The sequence below is a fragment of the Onychomys torridus genome, chromosome 4 (assembly GCF_903995425.1).
Source record: "Onychomys torridus chromosome 4, mOncTor1.1, whole genome shotgun sequence".
NCBI lineage: Eukaryota > Metazoa > Chordata > Mammalia > Rodentia > Cricetidae > Onychomys > Onychomys torridus.
In genome coordinates, this window is record NC_050446.1 from 115,414,338 (window position 1) to 115,434,852 (window position 20,515).

Sequence of the window (20,515 nt, forward strand, 5' to 3'; positions counted from 1 at the left end):
GCCCTGGACCAGCCATGTGGGACACGGGCATTTCTCAGAATCAAAGAACGCGTGGGCTGGGAAGGATTTAGCGGCGGGAGGCTGCCAGGAGCCCGGGAGCCTGGAGGCCTAGCTTCCTCCGAGGCATAGAGCAGCAGCCGGGTCTCTGCTGGGCTGCTATGAGCTACCATGGTGCTGTCTCCATAGAAGACCCTCTGATGTGTGACAGAGTGCTGGGTCCCCAGGTGGGTCAGTGCTGTGCCAGGGAGAACATTGGCTCTTCTGACAAGACCCCCTCCCCCCGTCCTTCTCACAGACCCACCCCCACCCCAACTCTGAGAAGCCTGTCTCAAGCAAGAAGACAACTCTCAGCCCTATAGTTTCATCTTGCCAGGGTAGGGATGGGATCTGAGGGGACCAGTTGTTCACGTTTTGAGACCCAGTGGACAGTGGAGTGAAGCCCTCCCTCTTCCTGTGGGTTAGCTTTTGGTTTTACAGTCGTGTGTGGGGTTTGGTTTTGTTTTGGTTTGGTTTGGTTGGTTGGTTGGTTTTTGTTTGTTTGTTTCCCAGAGAGGGTCTTACTATGTCCAAGCAAACCTTGAACTCATGATCTTCCTGACTTAGTTTAAAGGGAGCTCAAACCACAACTGGAAGAATAATCTTGACAGAGAACCACAAGTATGGTATGTCTCACACACCATCTGTGGACTTACAGGCGACGTCCTCAGAGTGTGGGCCCCACCCGCATGACTGTGACGTGCTGGAGTTTTACATCTGTTTCTTGCTGCTTTCTAGCACCAAGGTCCAATGCACAGGGCTCACCTATCTGTGGTCCCTCCCTTCACAAGCCTGAGAGCCATTTCTGTTCCCGGGGCTGAGAAATAAGCTCCACGTGCCATGCAGGGATGGGAACTTAGCATCGATCTCTGGGCCTGAGAAGGCTCTGAACGAGAGCCTCTTTTAAAGGGTTGATGAATAAATTCCAGAAAGTTCTTAAAGAGGGACTCATGCCAGGCTGAGAGGTGACGACTGGCTTGGGGACGTAAGTTCATTGACTGTTCTGCCACCCCCAAAGGTTGTCTCCTCTTGTTCACACCTTACGTCAGAAGGAGTCCCCAGACGCTGTTTAGTGGGTTCCCAGCTGCCAGGGACCACTTGCCCCCAACTGGAGCAAGCTGCCCATGGCACAGGGTTGCCTCTGCTCCGGGGCACTTATCTTGACTGCCTGTGTTTGCCACCAGCACCCCGAGTTACAACTACGCACCCAACCCAGACAAGCACTGGATCATGCGCTACACGGGACCCATGAAGCCCATCCACATGGAATTCACCAACATGCTGCAACGCAAACGCCTGCAAACCCTCATGTCTGTGGACGACTCCATGGAGACGGTAGGCCCCACCCCTTGGCCCAACACTCCCCCCGCCCCTCGGCCCGACCCCCGACAGGCCTCTGCCCCCCCCACCTGAAAACCTAAATCAGCGGTTTTGATTGGGCCTAGAAAAGGGGCCCTGAAGCAATCCAGAGGGAGGCCTCCTGAAATTTTCCCATGAGCCTGGGCTGCTTGATGGAGCCACTTGTAGCCTACTGCTTTCTTCAATTTTATTTATTTATTCATTCATTCATTCATTCATTCATTCATTTATTTATTTATTTACTTTTGGAGTAGGGTCTCATTCTGTATAGCCAGGCTGGCCTAAAACTCAATAAGCAGCTAAACTGGTCTCTAACCCATGGTAAGCCTCCTGAGTTCTGGAATTACAAACAGAAGCCACCATGCACCATGCCCGGCTGCTTCAGTTTCTTTTAAAGAAAAAAAAAAAGGAAAGAAAGAAAGACAAAACCCTTATATTTTCAGTAGCTTTACTGAGCTATAACTCACACACCATGCAGTTCCTCCAGCTGAAGTGCACAGTGCAATGGGTATTTCATTTTGCTTGGTTTTTAAGACAGCCTCATATAGCCCAGTATGGTCTAGAACTCACTGTATAATTGAGGATGACCTTGAACTCCTGATCCTCCTGCCTCTGCCTCCCAAGCACTGTGATTGCAGGTGTGAACTGCCTGGTTTATGTGCTGCTGGGTACTGAACTCAGGGCCTTGTGAATGCCAGGCAAGTGCTCTATCCAACTAAGCCATGTCCACAGCCCTCACGGATTTACATTTACACCGAGTTATAGAACCACTGCCACTGTCAATCTTGAACACTTTCGTCATCTCCTACCTCAGGGGGAGTCAGCCTTCGCTTAGCCATCACCCCCAATCTCAGCAGGCACTGAGCTCTCTGTTACTCTGGATACAAATGGACCATACAAAATACAACCTTTATTGAACCTTTACTGGAGGGGTGTGCACACCTTTAATCCCAGAGGTCAGGAGGCAGAGGCAGGCAGATCTCTGAGTTCAAGAGGGCAGGCTGGTCTACAGAGCGAGTTCCAGGACAGCCAGGGCTACACAGAAACCCTGTCTCAAAACAAACAAACAAATAAATAAATATTATATATACATCCATCCTTTGGGGACTGGCTTTTTGTCCCCAAGGCTCACCCATAGTGAAGCATGTGTCAGAATCCCCAGGACCCACAGAATAGAGTTCTGACTCCCAAAATTTCTCCTTTGACTTCCACACGCACACTAGAATGTGCTTGTACACATCTACACACACACACACACACACACACACACACACACACACACCCCTTTTGTTGTATTGACTCATGCTCCATTGTGTGTGTTAACAGCTCACACATTAGGGGTGCATAGCTACCATTCCTTGGTCACACCAGACATAGTTCGTGTGCTCCATAGCCACACTGAGCAGCACAGTCCCTCCTCACACAGCCACCATCACTGAAAGTTCTGTGCAACAGCTCTGTTTCAGGTTACAAACTCCTGTCCTGTCACATCTAGCTTCATTTGTTCATTCATTCATTCATTCATTCACCCAGTGTTATTTTATTGAGGATCAGTGCAAGGGGGACCCAGCTGCCAGGGAACAAAATACCAAGACCCCGACACACAGCTAGTCCTTCACCCTGTGGGGCTTCCTTTGTAGTGTGAGGATGGTCCACAGAGGAGGGAGCACCGATAAGTGTGAGGAACAGTCAAGGAGAGAAGTGAGCTCAGGAACAGTCCCCGGGGCTCTGCAGAGATGTGGATTTGACCCAAGTCATGGAGGGAAAATAGGAGATGGGAGGGATGGTAAGACTGGAGGCCTCCAGTCCCTTCCCCTTGCACTGGGCCAGACACCTCACCTCTAGCGTCTGTTGCAGATTTACGACATGCTGGTGGAGACCGGTGAGTTGGACAACACTTACATCGTGTACACCGCTGACCATGGCTACCACATTGGCCAGTTTGGCCTGGTGAAGGGCAAGTCCATGCCCTATGAGTTCGACATCAGGGTCCCGTTCTATGTGAGGGGCCCCAACGTGGAGGCTGGCTCTTTGTAAGTGTGTCACTTATACCCATATCCTGGTCCCAGGCTTGGTTCTGAAGCTCAGCCCAGGTCCAAGCCACACATCCCCAGGGCCACATCTCACCTTGTCACTGTGTCACCCAGAGTGGACTCCTGTGAGTTTTATAACCTTCTTCTGAGGCAGAAGCCAGGAGCTATGAGCTCCTGTGAAACACAGCAGGGTGGGGTTTTGTGCCAGGAAATACCAGAGGCTGGGTGTTGCCAGTGCATGGAAATCGCTTTGATCTTTACCCCAGCTGGGCAGTCACCTCGGACTTGAGCAGAGAACCATTATCAGCTGACATTGGCTGAGCCTATTCCCAGTGGCAGCGCCGAGGAAGCCATCTGCCTTCTGCTCTTTCCTCAAGGACCACCTGGGCCACAGACCTCAGCCATTGTCCTTGCCTTAACCTTTGAGGTGGCAACCTGAAGCAGAAATGCTAGCAGGAGGCAGAGATGAAGGGAGGGTTGGTGATCACGGTGGCAGCTGAGGTATGGGGGGACATCAAGGCTCAGCCAGGATATACAAAGGCCTGGCGCCTGCACAACAGCCCTCAGCATACCTTCAGAGCCAGCGAGGAGTAGACACAAAACTTCAGTAAGACAGGGCTGAACATCTGTCCTCAAACCACTGGAGTGTCGACCCTCGCTAGCTAGCCATGGGCTAGGCTAGGCCATTCTGACATGGATGGCCACTGAGTGGGACCACCCAGCAATCTCTAAGATGTGATCCCAGGAATGAGGTCCCCCTTGTTAAGAGCTAAAAGTGAAGATCAACATTACTCGGCTGTCTGGAGGAGATCACTCTGGGTAGAGGATGGCAAAGGCTTAGGCGCCAGACTTTGCATGCCCAGCCAGCAAGAATCTACAAGAGGGTGGACATTTGTCCTAGTGGCACATGGTGTTAGCCTTAGGGCAGATAACCTTGTCAGCTCGGCACCTTGGTAAACAAAGGTGGATCCAGCTGAAACCAGCCTCCATAAGGGTTGGAGTGGCAGGATGGGAGCTTCCTCCCCTGCAGATGTTCGTCCCCTCTTATCTCCAGCTGCCTCTGACCCATGCTAAGCTATCATCCAAGTGGCCAAATTTCCACTCCCCTTGTCCCCCAGGAACCCTCACATCGTCCTCAACATTGACCTGGCCCCCACCATCCTGGATATCGCCGGACTGGACATCCCTGCAGACATGGATGGGAAGTCCATCCTCAAGCTACTGGACTCAGAGCGGCCAATGAACCGGTGAGAAGGGAGCAGAACAGACCCAGGGAAGGGGGGCTCCCTGGGGAACTGGGAAGGCCGCTAGCTAGCATCAGGAGCTCAGGATCTAGGTGCCCCACGCTAACCCTTGAGACAACAAAGGATGACCCTCTCTGAGATTCTAGCCTCCCACCTGGGACGGAGGACCCTTCCAAAGTTAAAATGGTGGAAAGCCTGAAATAACAGTAGCAACTGAGTAATCACGGGGCAGGGGACTGTGTTGGGTGCCAGGGGACTCTAGCATAGTCCCCCAGCAAAGGGGACTTACATTATCTGAGGTAAGATGATAACCAAGAATTCAGACTCTTCGTCACGATGACTAGATGACTATGGCTTTTATGGCCCTGGTGATGGGTGGTGTGGCTGACACATTCCAGGTGTCCTGAACAGCACCAGAGAACAGGAAAATGTGTGGGAGGGAAATGGGTTGAGATAGGGACCAGAAAGGCAGGAGCGACCTCTGGTGGTCAATATTGAAACTTCCCTCTGGCCAACAGGTCTCCATGCTTAGGGTCATCCTGTCTCTTCCAGCATTTGGGGGCCTGGGCTCCTGGGAGATCCCAAAACACACACACACACACACACACACACACACACACACACACACACACACACACAGAGACAGAGACAGAGAGACAGAGACAGAGAGAGACAGAGAGAAATATCCACATAACTGGGTGACTTCAACCCCAGAGAGGCATTCAGAACCACATCTGGGAGAAGTGGCCCTGCCCATGGGGTGTGGGACCTTTCCAGTGTCCCACTGGTACTCACAATGACTGCTACCACCCTGGGGTCTGGGGCACCTGTGGACAGGACTGGAGCAGCTTGTTTTCTAGGTTCCACTTGAAAAAGAAGCTGAGGGTCTGGCGAGACTCGTTCCTGGTGGAGAGAGGGTGAGTGCCGGGCAGGGAGCCCTGCTAGGAGATCCTGCAGCCACAAGGCTGTAGGAGGCAGAATAAGGCTGTGCTGGTGACGAGGTGACTTGGGCTATGTGTCCAAAGCCCCAGTGATGATTGGGTGCCTGATGCAGAGTTCTAATCTGAAGGCCACAAGTCCCCTTTGAACATATTTGGCAGAGGCTGCACAGTGTGTCCATTGCTTGTTTATTCCAACTCAAGCCGTCTGGAATGAACAGCTCCTATAGACTTCCCATTAAAACCTAGGTGTGTGGCTGGAGAGATGGTCCAGCAGTTAAGAACCTCTTCCAGAGGTGCTGAGTTCAATTCCCAGCAACCACATGGTGGCTCACAACCATCTGTAATAGAATCTGGCGCCCTCTTCTGGCCTGCAGGGACACAATGCAGATACTCATACATAAAATATAAATAAATAAATAAATGAACCCTGAAAACCCAGGTGCTCTCCAGTAGGTCTCCACAGAGCTGAGTGGGGGCTGCAGCCTAGGCAAGCACCAGTCATCCCAGGGAGCCCTCTAGTTAAATCAGCACCACATCTCCCTCAGCAAACTGCTCCACAAGAGAGATGGTGACCAAGTGGAGGCCCAGGAGGAGAACTTTCTGCCCAAGTACCAGCGCGTGAAGGACCTGTGTCAGCGCGCCGAGTACCAGACAGCATGTGAGCAGCCGGGGCAGGTGAGGAGATGGCCCGCATCCTCCTGGGCCTCTAGGGTGTGGTTCCTTGGTTACATGGGAGGCTCTGGTCCCTGTCCGAGTCACAGTGTCCTCTGGGTGTGTGACCTTGCACTCCTCAGGAGGGAAAGAGCAGTAGGCAGGCTCGGGGCGAACTGCATCGCCTGACTTCTATGGTGTCCTCTTCCTTCCTCTTTCCATTTACAGGGAATTAGGTAAGAGCTTTCAAGATTTCTTTTTTCTTTTCTTTTTTTTTTTTAAGATTTATTTATTTATTATGTATACAGAAGAGAGCACCAGATCTCATTACAGATGGTTGTGAGCCACCATGTGGTTGCTGGGAATTGAACTCAGGACCTCTGGAAGAACAGTTGGTGCTCTTAACCTCTGAGCCATCTCTCCAGCCCAAGATTTCTTTTTTTAAAGAACATTGATTGCTCCGGGTGGTGGTGGTGCACACCTGTAATCCCAGCACTCCGGAGGCAGAGGCAGGTGGATCTCTGTGAGTTCGAGGCCAGCCTGGTCTACAAAGCTAGTCCAGGACAGGCTCCAAAGCTACAGGGAAACCCTGTCTCAAACCACCACCACCACCACCACCCCCCAAAAAAGAAAATTGATTGCGAGGGAAACACTAAGAAAACATGTAATCCAGGTGGTATCCAGGAAAAGCAAGGCCTGGTGTCCAGAGAGCCCAAAGGAGGCTTTTCCAAGGTGGGCTGTGGGGAGGGACAGTTCACTGGGCCTCAGAGGGTAGGGAAACAGAAAAGAAGGAGTGAGAGAAGAGAGGGCCTGTGGGCCTGTAGATCGAGCAGAAGCGGGGCTCCCCTGGCCCACCTCAAGGGGGGTGAGGACAGCGGGAAGCTGTGACATGGTCGACTCTGGCTGCTAGGTGAGCAGATTGTTGAGGACAGGGTGAACCCGACCTTGAGAGCAGTCCAGGTCACGGGGCTAAGTATCACAGTGCTGGTCCCCCCAGCTGTGTGACCTGGGGCAAGGATCCCTACCTCTCTGTGCTTTCTCCGGAAGTGGAGCTCCTGACACACCTCCATGCTGTAGTACACACCGGGACTGGAAGAAAGCGCGGGGCTAAGGGAGAGCCCAGCCGGTGGGAAGGAGACCCAAGGAGAAGGCAGGGCAGACTATAACAGGAGCAGCACTATCTTGGGTCCTAAAGATCAGGCCTTGGAAGGTTTGAAGTAGGAATAACATGACCCTGACAGAGGGCTGCTCGGCCACCATTGCTTTAGGGAGACACCAGGACTATCGTCTTGCTGGTAGATCCAGCTCTGTGTGAACAGGAGAGAGGAGCAGGCACTGAGACGTGGCAAGGATATGGCATTTGCCAAACTGAGCAAGGGCAGGGAGAGGAGAGGTAGGTGTGGCAAGATAGATGGCAGGAGCCCAGGTGCCTGAAGCCCCGCTGTGTGTGTCCCACAGAAGTGGCAGTGTGTGGAAGACGCTTCCGGGACACTGAAATTGCACAAGTGTAAGGGCCCCGTGCGGTTTGGTGGTGGCGGAGGTGGCGGCGGAGCCCTCTCCAATCTGGTGCCCAAGTACTATGGGCAGAGCGCTGAGGCCTGCAGCTGTGAAGGTGGCGGCGGGGACTACAAACTGGGCCTGGCCGGACGCCGCAAACTCTTTAAGAAAAGTAAGTGTCACGGGCCTGGCCAAACTAGGCAGGCGGAGCCCAGGGCCCAGGCCCAAGGCCCAGGCCTCGTGAACTTTCAAGCAACCCCGCAGATAACTTGTCTCCAAGCCTAGGTGTGTCATCCTAGGAGCACAGCCAGATCTCCCACAAGCCACCATTCAAGAGGGCAGCAGTGATAGGACAGGCCACCAGGAGGCCAGAGTGTGGGCAGGGACCAAGGCCACCACGCACTTGGGGCCAGCCGACACTCTAGGCTCGGTGTCCCCTTCCAGATGGAACCCTGTGGTCTGGAGAGGGCAGAGATAAGGAGGTCAATTTAATGTTCTCAAGTCTCCCTCAAATGCCCATTCCAAAGGTGAGAGAAGCAGACAGACAGTTGAGGCCCAACAAGAAGCCAGGTGGCATGGACAGGCCTTAGTGTCAGAGGAGGTCAGGTCTGGATGTGACTTGACTTGAGGGACAAGCCATCAGAACCATGTTGACAGTCTGCTTTCGGAGTCCACACCGGCAGACTCACCTGCTCCCAAAATCTACCTGTGGCCCACAGGAGGAGGTCGGGCGACATCCTGCAGGAATTAATTTTCTCCTTTTACCACTTGGGCTGAGGGGATGAGACTCAGATGTCAGCCCCCCGTGAAAGTATCTTGACCCGCAAAGCCAGCTCTCCTGAAACTCTCTAGTCACTGTTGCTCAGGCTGCCTGGTGTAACTACCTCCCCAGGACCTGGGCCCTACTTCCAGAGACAGATCTCCCAAGCCCATCCCTGTCTCAGTTGAAGACCCATGGCCGGAATACCTGGTGAGGCCGCCCAGCCTCTCTAACCCGTCATCCCCTTTGACACCCACAGAGTACAAGACCAGCTATGCCCGTAACCGTTCTGTCCGTTCTGTGGCCATCGAGGTGGACGGTGAGGTCTACCACGTAGGCTTGGATAATGTGCCCCAACCCCGGAACCTTACCAAGCGGCACTGGCCAGGGGCCCCAGAAGACCAGGATGACAAGGATGGTGGCAGTTTCAGTGGTACCGGGGGTCTTCCGGACTACTCCGCCCCCAATCCCATCAAAGTGACCCATCGGTGAGAGTCCAGGTGGAGATTGTGGGCAAAGGGGCAGGCCAGGCCCCTCTTCACCCCTCGGGGCCATTCACAACCCCTCTTCTTGAGCAGGTGCTACATCCTGGAAAACGACACAGTCCAGTGTGACCTGGACCTGTACAAGTCTCTGCAGGCTTGGAAAGACCACAAACTGCACATTGACCATGAGGTTCGGCCACTTGGGGGCAGCACAGTCTGGTGCCACAGGCTCTGGGGCAGCATCCATAGGGAGGGCAGAGAGACTGGCCAAGGGGAGAAGAGTGGTCCCCATCCCAGAACCCATGACCCCAGAACAGGAATCTGGTCCTAGAACCTAACAGATTCAATCCAGAGTCAGCTGGCTGAGGACAACAGTCTGTCGTACTTTAGACACACAAGATGCTTCTGATAGAGAGTTCGTCCTTTCTAGCCTTGGTGGGCTCTGCTGGCTGTCCCTTTGGACAGTAGGACTCTGGTCCTTCAGGGGATCCTAGCTGGGGAAGGGATACCCTCTTCCGTGGGCAGAACCACAAATGTAGGCGTGGCTGTACCCTGGCCACCCACCGTTGTCCTGTGATTTCTAGCTCCTTCTGTCCCCTCCCTCAGATTGAAACCCTACAGAACAAAATTAAGAACCTGCGGGAAGTCAGAGGTCACCTGAAGAAGAAGCGGCCAGAAGAATGTGACTGCCATAAAATCAGGTGTGCAGGGGTGGGGGAGCTGGGAGGGTGGGGAGGAGGTAGCACAGGATGCACTCAGTCCCTGCAGACCTGGCCTACAGGACACAAACTCCCCTCTCATTACCAGCCCTTCGTTGCTTTTGAATTGCATCTCTGCTTGTCAGGATGAAGGAGTCAGTGGGGACTCTCCCAGTGGCTCATGGGCCGCCTCTCAGGTGGCCAGGCTGAGCTGCAGTTGGGCAGCTCTAACAGGAGGCAGGGCAGGGCCTTCCTCGCACAGCTGGCCCAGACAGGGACACTTCTTTCTCTCACTCTTGTGGGAACTGCTGGACTCAGGGTCCATGCTAGTTCCGGCTGCCCCGAGAACTTCCCACGTGGGAAGAAATGGATCCTATCTGTAGTCACTGTTGAGTGTGGTAGTCAGATAACACATATGACTGTCGAACGTGACGCCAGAATTGTACTTTATTTATTTTTGGTTTTTCAAGACAGGGTTTCTCTGTGTAGCCCTGGCTGTCCTGGAACTCGCTCTGTAGACCAGGCTGGCCTCGAACTCAGCAATCTGCCTGCCTCTTCCTCCAGAGCGCTGGGATTAAAGGTGTGCGCCACCTCTGCCATCACCCACCCCCAGCAATTTTTTTTTTTTTTTTTTTTAGAATTTTCCTTGATTTAAACTGAAGTAGGCACATGGTTCTGAACCTTAGCTGACTTAGACCTTGGAAAACTCAGGTTCCTGAGTTCCTCTTCTCAGCAGTCAGTATGTGACAGGAAAGGCAATAACCTTCTGAAGTCAAGGCTGAGAGACCTCCTGAGGCCAGGCCCAGCTTCCAGTCTACCTGGGGCATCCAAGCCACGCATGGAGCTGGCATCCAGGGGAGTGTAGTCCTACTACACGAGAGAATAGTGACAATGTTAGTGACATATGGGAGCCCAGGAACCCCAGTGCATACCTGACAGGGTGTCCTGCAAGGCTCTGACTCCTGGGTTGTTTGTTTGTTTGTTTGTTTGTTTGTGGGGATGTGTTGCAGTTACCACACCCAACACAAAGGCCGCCTCAAGCACAAAGGCTCCAGTCTGCACCCTTTCAGGTAAGATAGGGATAAGCCACAGGGATAACTTTCAGGTAAGGTAGGGATAAGCCACAGGGATACGGTGTGTGGCTCCCAAAGATAGCTACCTGCCTGTACCTAAAACCGACAAGGAAAAGAAGACCGGCTGGGTCTCCCCCAGGAAGTGAGGTCTGGCAGTCCTTAGAGAGACCTCTGGAGTCCCCACTGCGGCTGGATATGGTGCTGTAGCCACACTAAGCACTGGGCACCCTGGAAGGAGGGCACCAGGTGTGAGCAGAGATCCTAACTTACTTTGCACTTCGTGCTGCCGGGGCCTGAAGGAGGCTGTAGGAGGAGAAAGGGGTAAACAGTGGGACTCGGAGTGGTTGGACTGCCCAGCCACGAGGGTGGGCCATGAAGCTGGGTCCTAAGTGTGTGTGGTCCCCTGTGCCCCCAGGAAGGGTCTGCAGGAGAAGGACAAGGTGTGGCTGTTGCGGGAGCAGAAACGCAAGAAGAAACTTCGAAAGCTGCTCAAGCGGCTCCAGAACAACGACACGTGCAGCATGCCGGGCCTCACGTGCTTTACCCACGACAACCACCACTGGCAGACCGCGCCTCTCTGGACGCGTGAGCGAGCAGGGGCAGGCAGGGAGGGAGGGACGGGGCAGGCAGGCAGGCATGGGGGGTGTATACGGCCACCTACCTTCCCCAGGCTTCAGAGGGCCAACTGCTGGGCCCTGGAGGTGTCTCAGAACCCGTGCACTGGCGTGCGAGAGGCTGGCTCGGGGAGCTGTCTGACAGCCTCATTTCTCCACCGGCACACTCAGGACGTGCTCTCTTCTCTCACAGTGGGGCCCTTCTGTGCCTGCACCAGCGCCAACAACAACACATACTGGTGTTTGAGGACCATCAATGAGACCCACAACTTCCTCTTCTGTGAATTCGCAACCGGCTTCATAGAATACTTTGACCTCAGTACAGACCCTTACCAGGTATGGGTATCACCAGAGAGATGGGGAGACAGGAGCGTAGGGCACACAGGCACCACCAGATAGATATCCACACACACACACACACACCAGATAGCTATCCACACACACACCAGATAGATATCCACACACACACACACCAGATAGATATCCACACACACACACCAGATACCCACACACACACCAGATAGATATCCACACACACACCAGATAGATATCCACACACACACCAGATAGATACCCCCACACACACACACCAGATAGATACCCCCCCACACACACACCAGATAGATATCCACACACACACACACCAGATAGATACCCACACACACACCAGATAGATATCCACACACACATACCAGATAGATATCCACACACACACACACCAGATAGATACCCACACACACACACCAGATAGATATCCACACACACACCAGATAGATATCCACACACACACACACACACACCAGATAGATATCCACACACACACCAGATAGATACACACACACACACACACACACACACACACACCAGATAGATATCCACACACACTTCTGCAGAAGGGCAGATATGTCCCACCAGGTCCCTAAGACGGGAAGAGTGAGTTCCAAGGGAGTCTGGGTAGTCAACATGTGTCTCCCTCTGTATAGCTTTTCCCTCTCAGGCACATACAAGGCTCAGTAGGCACTTCTGTGAAGTAGGCAATGGAGCTACAGGATCAGGCATGTCCTGGACACTCTAGGCACAGACAGTGCAGACCAGCAACACTAACACCTGGCCTGCACCTGAGGCAAGCTCTGTGCACTGTTTCCTTATTGTAAACAACCTCAACACAGATCGGATTGAAATGGCTCAGAGCCACACGAGATAAGCACAAGCCACAGGGCACCTGGGAACCAGAACTTTGCATCTTAGCTGTTCTGGAGGGTGGCCTCTGTAATAATGTCCAACCATTCAACCGCATTCAAAAGGCCTGAAGCAGCTTCATGCATGCCATGTGACTTCAGGAGCCACACGGATAGGTTCAGCCCATAGTTTACCAACGAGAGTGGCAGACAGTGTCAGTCAGTGATCATCAGTAGCTGCCACACTAGGCAAGGCCTCAACGCCCGAGCCACCTCTGTACCAAGTGGCTGCTTTCTCATCAAGGGGAACAAAAGACACGAGGCTTAGAAGGTTCTTTCCCAGCTGTGCAAGACACCTCGTGAGCAGCTCCACAAGTTCAAGGTCAAGTACACGGGCGTAGCTTGTCTTCTCCTGACTTCTAGCCCCACTAAGCAGACCTGACAGAGAGGATCTGACCCATCATCTAAACCCTCTACACTGTGGCTCTTGCAGAAGTGGAGTCTGGGTATAGATAGTACCTTATAGCACTTCCACTCCCAGCCCTCCTGAGTTAAGTGCCATGGTTTGAAGAGGTGATGGAGGTAGGGGTCCCAGGACATCCCGTTAAAAGCTCCCTTTTCCCACCAGCTGATGAACGCAGTGAACACACTGGACAGGGACGTCCTCAACCAACTGCATGTGCAGCTCATGGAGCTGAGAAGCTGTAAAGGTTACAAGCAGTGCAACCCCCGGACCCGAAACATGGACCTGGGTGAGTAGGGGTCCAGTGAGGAACCTGCAGAAAAGAGCTTAGATCACGTCAGCCCCAAAAGTGAACCCAGAATCACGGGGATGGGTCCAAGTCAAGACAAATGATGGGGAAAGGCTGTATATACCTCTGGCTTTCACAGGACTCTGCTTCCCAAGAGCCTTTACAATCTACACAGAACACAAACTTCTTTCACATCCCTCCCCCACACTGTTCATTATTTCCACATAACGTAACCCTGTGAGTTAGGGAAGCAAATATATGAGCTGGCATCCTGCTCAGAGCAAGGGTCCATACAGGGAAGCCTCTGGCTTCAATGGAGTGAGACAGAATCATTGGAGCAGTCAACAGCTGAACAAACCCGGCTGCTGCAGTGGGGTGGAGCATAGCCAAGCCCAGTGTGGCTGGAGTGACGTGTGACAGGCAGGGTCAGCCAGCCATCCTATACAGGCTCTGCAGGCCACAGAGAAAAAAAAATCTTAGACTTTTAATTGAGATGGTTTGGGGAGCTGATGGAAGCATTTAAATTTGGGCAGTGGAAGTCAACATTTTAAAAAAGACAGCGATTACTAAGTAGAGGGTGAAGCTGGATCTGGTAGATGGTGGCACATACGTTATGCATGAAGACTGAGAGATATAATGGACTTGAGGTGCAGCACCAAAGCCCATACAACATGGTGGTGCTTTGAGCTAGAGAGAACAGAAAAGGAGGTGGTGGAGGTGACTCCTGGGTTCTGGGGGGAAATCAGGATAAACCCAGCAGTTCTAAGTTCAAGGTACCAGATGAGTGTTGTAAGATGGAAACCACTAAGAGGATGTCTTATTTATGAGCCACAGCCAAGTATAGAGGGAACCACCTCAGAACTCTTGGTCACCTGTTTGTCCTAAGAGGCCTAGAGTTCCCATCGGACAAGTGGGAAGTGGAGGAGACAGACCCAGTGTGCCAGTCTGCTTTGTGATGGGGGGAGGGCCAGAGTGGCTCAGAAGAGTAACAGGGAACACCTGACTACCCAGTACTCGTCGCTCCTTTGAGATGGTTGTGCGGTGTCCTCTAAGTACTGGACCATGCAGAGTGCCAAGGGATATGTGGGAACTCTCACAACCGCCAATGAGGCGATGCTCTCCCCAGCGTGGAAGCGAGTAAAGAGAACCCACTGGCTGACTCCATGCTCATGCACTTGGTCACATCCCATATCCTCAGGAATTCAGAGTGCAACCATAAGGAGTGGTTTTGTGGGGCACTAGTACCCACCCTGTGCCTGCTTCCCCACGAAGGCCATTGTGAATGAAGGCTCATACATACTATGTCTAACTGGGGTCAGCAGGGGTGGGGGGAAATCTATAAAGTCATCTAGCATACTAAAGAGGTCATCATCACTCACCCACTCTATGTGAGCAAGAAACACCAGTGACAGCTTGGCCCTGGCACTATGACAAGCCAAAGGTGGTTTAGCAGTCACAAAGCTTCTACCATTTCACCTCAAACTGTTCCTGTTCGTCTCTCACTTAGGACTTAAAGATGGAGGAAGCTATGAGCAATACAGGTATTTGGTTTTGTTACTTAAGTTTGGGCTAAGGTCCCCCATCCTGACCTGTCCCCCCCCTTTTTTTTTATGGTTGTACCTATTGAGAAACTGTCTACCAAGGGCCTAATGACCCAGTGATACGTGTCACCTCAGACACCATCTTTGCACAGTTCCTGGGGGAGTTGGGAGGAGACAACACAATTTCTTGGTGATGGTTAACACACACATCTTCCTTTAGGCAGTTTCAGCGTCGAAAATGGCCAGAAATGAAGAGACCTTCTTCCAAATCACTGTGAGTTGAAGAACCAGTTTGCAGACAAGTAGAGCTGGTTCTGTCTTGCTAATTTCAGGTTTTGCTGCTGGTTTTTTTTTTTTTTTTTTTTTTGTTGTTGTTGTTGTTGTTGTTGTTGTGTTTGTTTTGTTTTGTTCTTCCCCGGTACTAGGGGTTGAAGCCAGGAATCATTCATGCTAGGCAAAAGCTCTCCTACCAAGCCTTGTTTCCTCCGGGGCTGTCCCCATGCTGAGAGGGGACAAAGTAATAGCTGGTCTTTCTATAATACATTTCCTAACTTCAGACTTATAGCTAATCCTAATTGGTTGCCATTCTCTAATGGCCTGTGAGCTATGACAGTTGAGAAGTGGTTAAGGACTACAGCCGATAGACACCTTGAAGGATGTGGCTGCAATGTATACCTTCTCAGCAGGATGGCTGTCCCAGACCATGTGGAGACTGCAGCAACCCCACAGTTCACCTTGAGCCGAGGGGGCAGCCAATTTGTTCCCCGGGTACAATACAGCTTGCCAGATTCTGTCAAAAAATGCAAACTGACAGTTCATCTGTCTACTCCCATCTCTAAAGTGACCCACCCTGGCCTCCATCCCTCTTCATGCATGTGAATTCTGTGGCTTTTCAAGGACAGTAATGGGCCAGCTTCCAGAACATGCGTCTCAAATCCTTAGGCACAATTCTACCCAGACCCTTAAAAAGGGGCCACTGAGTTGATACGTGAACAATTAATTGTGAGACAACTGGGTGGGGCAGTTCCTCCCCTCAGGGCCTAATGCTCATCAGCCACACCCCTAAACCAAAGCTTTGCACAGTGTAGGGCTGATTTAAAAGTCTGAATTGCACTGTCTTGTTCGGCAGGGGACAGCTTTGGGAAGGCTGGGAAGGCTAAGTGGCCCTAGAGAGGAACCTCCAAACCCAGAGGCCTTGTGTGGCTGCCCAAGCCATGCAAAAACCACATGATTCCCAGTGCTGGAACTGGGAGGCCTGACAGGAGGCAGGGCCTGCCTGCTCTTGGGACACGAAATCCTTGAGGACAGCACCCAGACTTCCCCAGGCCCATTTTTTTGCCCTGCTTTGCTTTGGATCGGAACCTTACCAGCTGCACAGAATGAATTCTCATGCCTGGAGTTTCTGCCAGCCTGCTGAGGCTCAGAAGGACAACAGAACTGATTTCCATGGACTTCTTCCAGGGATGAAAGTTGCTGGGATTTTGTTTAAGTCATTTAAACGAGCTTTTGACCTTCTTATTCTTTGGAGAAAGCACGGACATGGGCAACTCCCGAGTGCTGCCGACAAGGCAGTCCGGCCATGAGTCAATAGCACAAAAGTGGCACCGTTCACCTGGCCGGATGAGCCGCTGCCTCTGAAGCTGCCTTCACTGTACATATGTGACCGCTCATGTGTAACCAACACAGGGACTTTTAGGGGAATCTCACTAATACAAAATCCCATTTTCAAGAGTCGTGGTGTCAATAAACGCTCTGTGGCCAGTGTCAGCGAAAATCCCTGAGCTTGTGGACATTTCTGTTCCCACCCAGGATTCATTGATTTGCTATCCATCCCAGAACTGACGTTTCCTAAGGTACTGAACACCCAAGTTGATGTGTGTCCTGTGTTTAATGACATTGTATTTGTAAAGATATTTTGTAGTGTAAGTACCATCTCACAGTGTTCACACCCCAGCCAATGACTAGCTATTGGTATGGAAGGAAAAAAAAAAAAATCTCTGAATTTTTGTAAAAGGCTATGGTGGGACTTTTTTTTTTTTTAACCTTTTCTGTAAGCATTCAAGATACTGCCATTGCCTTTGGAAAGGGTTCACCTTCGGCTGAGAGGGGTCTGGAGAAGTTAATGTTAAACCTACCGTGCTTCAAGGGGCCTCACAGGTAAGTCTCACCAGCTCTGGGGCATCTGGAAGTCTGTTTCTCAACAGTAAGGTGAATACAGCCCTTTGTTAAACCAAGTAGGGTGACCCAGTCCATGTAACTGCCAGAAAGCTAGGGCAGGTAGAGGCAGAAAGGTCAACCCAACTCATGTCAGCAGAGGGCACTGTGTCTAAAGAGTCTTTCCTGTAGTTTTCAAATGCCTTGACCAGGCCCACGCTTCTTCTCACAGACACAGGAGTGTCACGATTCCATACTCCTTAGCCCTTTCTCACCCCAGACCTGGGCGTGTGGAGGAGGAAAAGCATGCTTAGACTGAGGTTTAAATAGAAATCTTTATTTACAAGAGCATCCAGACAGTCAGCAAGTCATTCAAAGCTCACCCCAACTGAGCCACCCACATGGGTTCGATTCCTTGCAAGGTAAAAATGACTCCATTTTAGGTGACACTTTATATAAACTTGATTAAACCCAAACGTATCCTCAGTGCGGTTCCTGAGAATCTGCTGCTCTCAGAATGACAATTTCATCTTGTTCAAAACTCCATATATTCAAAGAGAAGAGAAAGGGGGCAAGAACAAAAAAGAATGCCCTGCTTTTTAAAGCATGTGCATTGGAGGGTTTTAAGCCATCCACACTGCAATAGGCCCTGGTGCTTCAAGGCAGGGTCGGTCTCAGCTAGCCTAGAGGCTTTCTCCTGTGAACACTCCACTTGGGACAGACTCATGACCTCCTCCGCAGATCAAAAGGGACTGAACTGGCCTGTGGGCAACTGGCAATCCTCTGGATGGTCCAGCTGCATCTGCCTCTAAATCAAGAAACTTCTAGGCTGTCAAGCTATTATCTTTTGCAGTACCCACTGCTACATACCCCCGACTCATCTCAGCATTTAATCCTGATGAACAGCTGTTAATGACAGGGCACAGTTCAGAGAGAGCGTGCTAATACCAACAGCAAACAGTACGGTTTCATTTATTTTTGAAGAAACATGTTTCCTTAATATCATTTGATCTTCATAAAATATATTTTTATTTATATATCTTTGGATTCAGCAAAAAAGTAGGTACTGGAAATGTCCCACATCATCAAAGCAGATGGGAAGATTAAACTGTTCACCCACAAGACACCTAGGTTGAAAGAGGGGCCAGGGAGGAGGGGGGCGAGGTAGGCAACAGACAGGAGTACAAAGAGAACGATCCAAAAAAGACTAAAGGGCAATCACGTAAAAACAAATTATCCCAAAGACTGTAAAAGAACATCAGAATTTTGAATTTGCACCAATAAAAATAAGTAGAAAATATGAAGACATAATCCCCATACAAAAGGGGTGCCAACCAGTTAGCCTGGCATTGGAGTGCTGAGGAAAGAATCACAAAGGTGGGTTTTAAACGTCTTTGAAAGAGGCAGGAGCACCACCGTGGGCTACACAGTCTAAGCATGGACGTTTGGCCACACCTAGCCCAACTCAGACAGAGTATCACCTGCAAAGCACAGCGACACAATGGAAGCTTATGGATTTACAATCTGAGACAGTAGGTCAGTCACAGGGGGATCCCATCATGACCTAAACACGTTGGAAAGTCAAGTTCATACTTGAGGTGGCTCTGGAAACGCAAGCTTCACTTATTCATGGAAGAATGGAGTGATGTCCCTTCAGGGACATGGAGAACAAGCAGCTATAATGTGTGACTTTTAAAAGTTAACTGGCTCTCAGAAATGACACCAAGGCTGGCAGAGATATCTGAAAGCTATAGATAGATAGTCTAGCAATCCAATTCCACTTAATTGTCTGAAACTAAGAAAACCCAAACAAAGGACATTAAATCTGATGTTCCCCTAACTCCAAACTGATTAGAACAGGTGCCAAGAAGAGGCAGGAGAAGTGGCAGGGAGGGCTAGTGAGTGACAAGGCTTCTGACTCAGCATCCTGATGCGGAGAGGTAGTGAGAGACCCCATGAGCAGAACAGCGGGAGAGCTGAGCAGACAGCAGACCACACAGCAAGCCCCAGTGCCTTCCAGCTAAACCTGGGGCTCAGGTCCTAGCAATCAAACTCACTCCTAAAAGGATGACTGGGCTACATACTAGTATCATTTAATTTATGGACTGCTTAAAAATGCAAAAAAAAGATTCTTTCTTTTTGAAATCAATTTGATTTTTTTTTTCTTTTTTAAATTCTTGGGTTGTTTTTTAAAAGCTCTTTTCCCCTGTATCTATTCCTTCACCCAAATTAACAAAGTGCGTAGTTCTCTGGTAAATAAATTTTTAAAATTTTAAATGACTACATCTAAACAAATGATTACTTAAAAAAGCTTAGGGTTGGGAGACTGAAAAAGGAGGCCTCTAAGGTGAGGTGGGAAAGCTGCAGGCTGCTCCTCCTCCCCAGGCTCTGGCATTCTGGATGTCTCACTGCATGGAGTTTACAGAAATTGACAATGTTAAATATTTAGCTTCACAAACTCTGTAAAAATGAGCTGTTGTGACCTACAAAAAAAGGTATGTACATATTTTTACATAATACAATATCTTAAAAGATCATATTTACAAAAGGGAAATCTATTCACAGAAACACTGCGAGCTTCTGATTCAGAGTGCAGTACCTGGCCTTGGGTTTCACAAGTTTATTTCAAAGCATTATTGCTCTACCATATAGGCAAAGGGTGACGCCAGTACTTGAAAGAAAACAACAACAAACAAACAAACAACAATCATGTTCTTGTCCTAACAGATTAGTGCAGACAAAAACCAGGAACGTGGCTCACCATTCCTCACGCCCTCGGGAATATTGCATTTATCCGCGATTTCCTAAGTAAAGTGCACTTGGCTGCACATCAGCATGGGAAAAGTCAGTACTGTCATCTCATTTCCCCTTCTGCAAAGCCATTTAACATCAATGACAAATCCTTGAGAATTATAGGGTATTGGGACCTCATCAGGAGAAAACCTAAGACAACAGACTCTGGGGACTACACCTGTGAAGGACAAGAGCGCAGAAACACTGGTTCCACTGGACAGAAGGGCAACATGGAACTACTTGGTGACAACGCTTGAAGACAGGCTGTGCTCCTCGTCCAGTGCTAAAAGACAGAAACCCTAGCCACCTAGGTTTATGTGAAGACTTTGGCTGGCGAGGCAGAAGGAAGTGACCCGGGACAGTGGTGACTATGCAATTCCTATCTCCAGAATCACATCCGCGTGAGGCAGAACACCATGCCACACAGAGGCAGGGCGTCAGGTAGACAGTGCACTTCAGCTTGAGACCCAGTCCCACTCAAATGACAGCACTGGAACACCCTGGTGGTCAAGCAGGTCCTTGTCACCTCCCGGTGTCCTGTGCAGTGAGTGTCATTTGTACAGTGGTTTCCGTATGGGTACCACTAGGGAGATGTCAGCAGTATTTCTGTTAAGGAAAAAAAACAGTCAGCACCACAGAAAACCATCCCACATCTGCACACCCTGCCAGGCACAGCTGACTGGTTCTAACTCTTTAGAATCTACTT

The 20,515-nt window shown here is 50.7% G+C and overlaps 2 protein-coding genes across 13 annotated transcripts in view; one reads left to right on the forward strand and one right to left on the reverse strand.

Annotated features, from left to right (window-relative positions):
- Positions 1–16,643, forward strand: part of Sulf2 (sulfatase 2) — an 85,013-nt gene extending 68,370 nt beyond the window's left edge. For 5 of the 6 annotated variants that reach the window (XM_036185684.1, XM_036185686.1, XM_036185683.1 and 2 more), the window contains 16 exons: positions 1,221–1,371; positions 3,253–3,428; positions 4,547–4,675; positions 5,533–5,589; positions 6,159–6,288; positions 7,723–7,933; positions 8,781–9,009; positions 9,100–9,196; positions 9,613–9,707; positions 10,715–10,774; positions 11,193–11,362; positions 11,585–11,727; positions 13,198–13,321; positions 14,829–14,862; positions 15,083–15,136; positions 15,992–16,643. In XM_036185684.1, coding sequence (XP_036041577.1) covers positions 1,221–1,371; positions 3,253–3,428; positions 4,547–4,675; positions 5,533–5,589; positions 6,159–6,288; positions 7,723–7,933; positions 8,781–9,009; positions 9,100–9,196; positions 9,613–9,707; positions 10,715–10,774; positions 11,193–11,362; positions 11,585–11,727; positions 13,198–13,321; positions 14,829–14,862; positions 15,083–15,136; positions 15,992–16,022 — 1,891 coding nt within the window. In that variant the 3' untranslated portion in view covers positions 16,023–16,643. The remainder of the gene's footprint in view (positions 1–1,220; positions 1,372–3,252; positions 3,429–4,546; positions 4,676–5,532; positions 5,590–6,158; positions 6,289–7,722; positions 7,934–8,780; positions 9,010–9,099; positions 9,197–9,612; positions 9,708–10,714; positions 10,775–11,192; positions 11,363–11,584; positions 11,728–13,197; positions 13,322–14,828; positions 14,863–15,082; positions 15,137–15,991) is intronic. The other variant, XM_036185685.1, reaches the window with a different exon arrangement.
- A 689-nt stretch (positions 16,644–17,332) lies between these two features.
- Positions 17,333–20,515, reverse strand: part of Ncoa3 (nuclear receptor coactivator 3) — a 94,824-nt gene continuing 91,641 nt past the window's right edge. For all 7 annotated transcript variants that reach the window (XM_036185682.1, XM_036185681.1, XM_036185680.1 and 4 more), the window contains one exon: positions 17,333–20,415. In XM_036185682.1, coding sequence (XP_036041575.1) covers positions 20,404–20,415 — 12 coding nt within the window. In that variant the 3' untranslated portion in view covers positions 17,333–20,403. The remainder of the gene's footprint in view (positions 20,416–20,515) is intronic.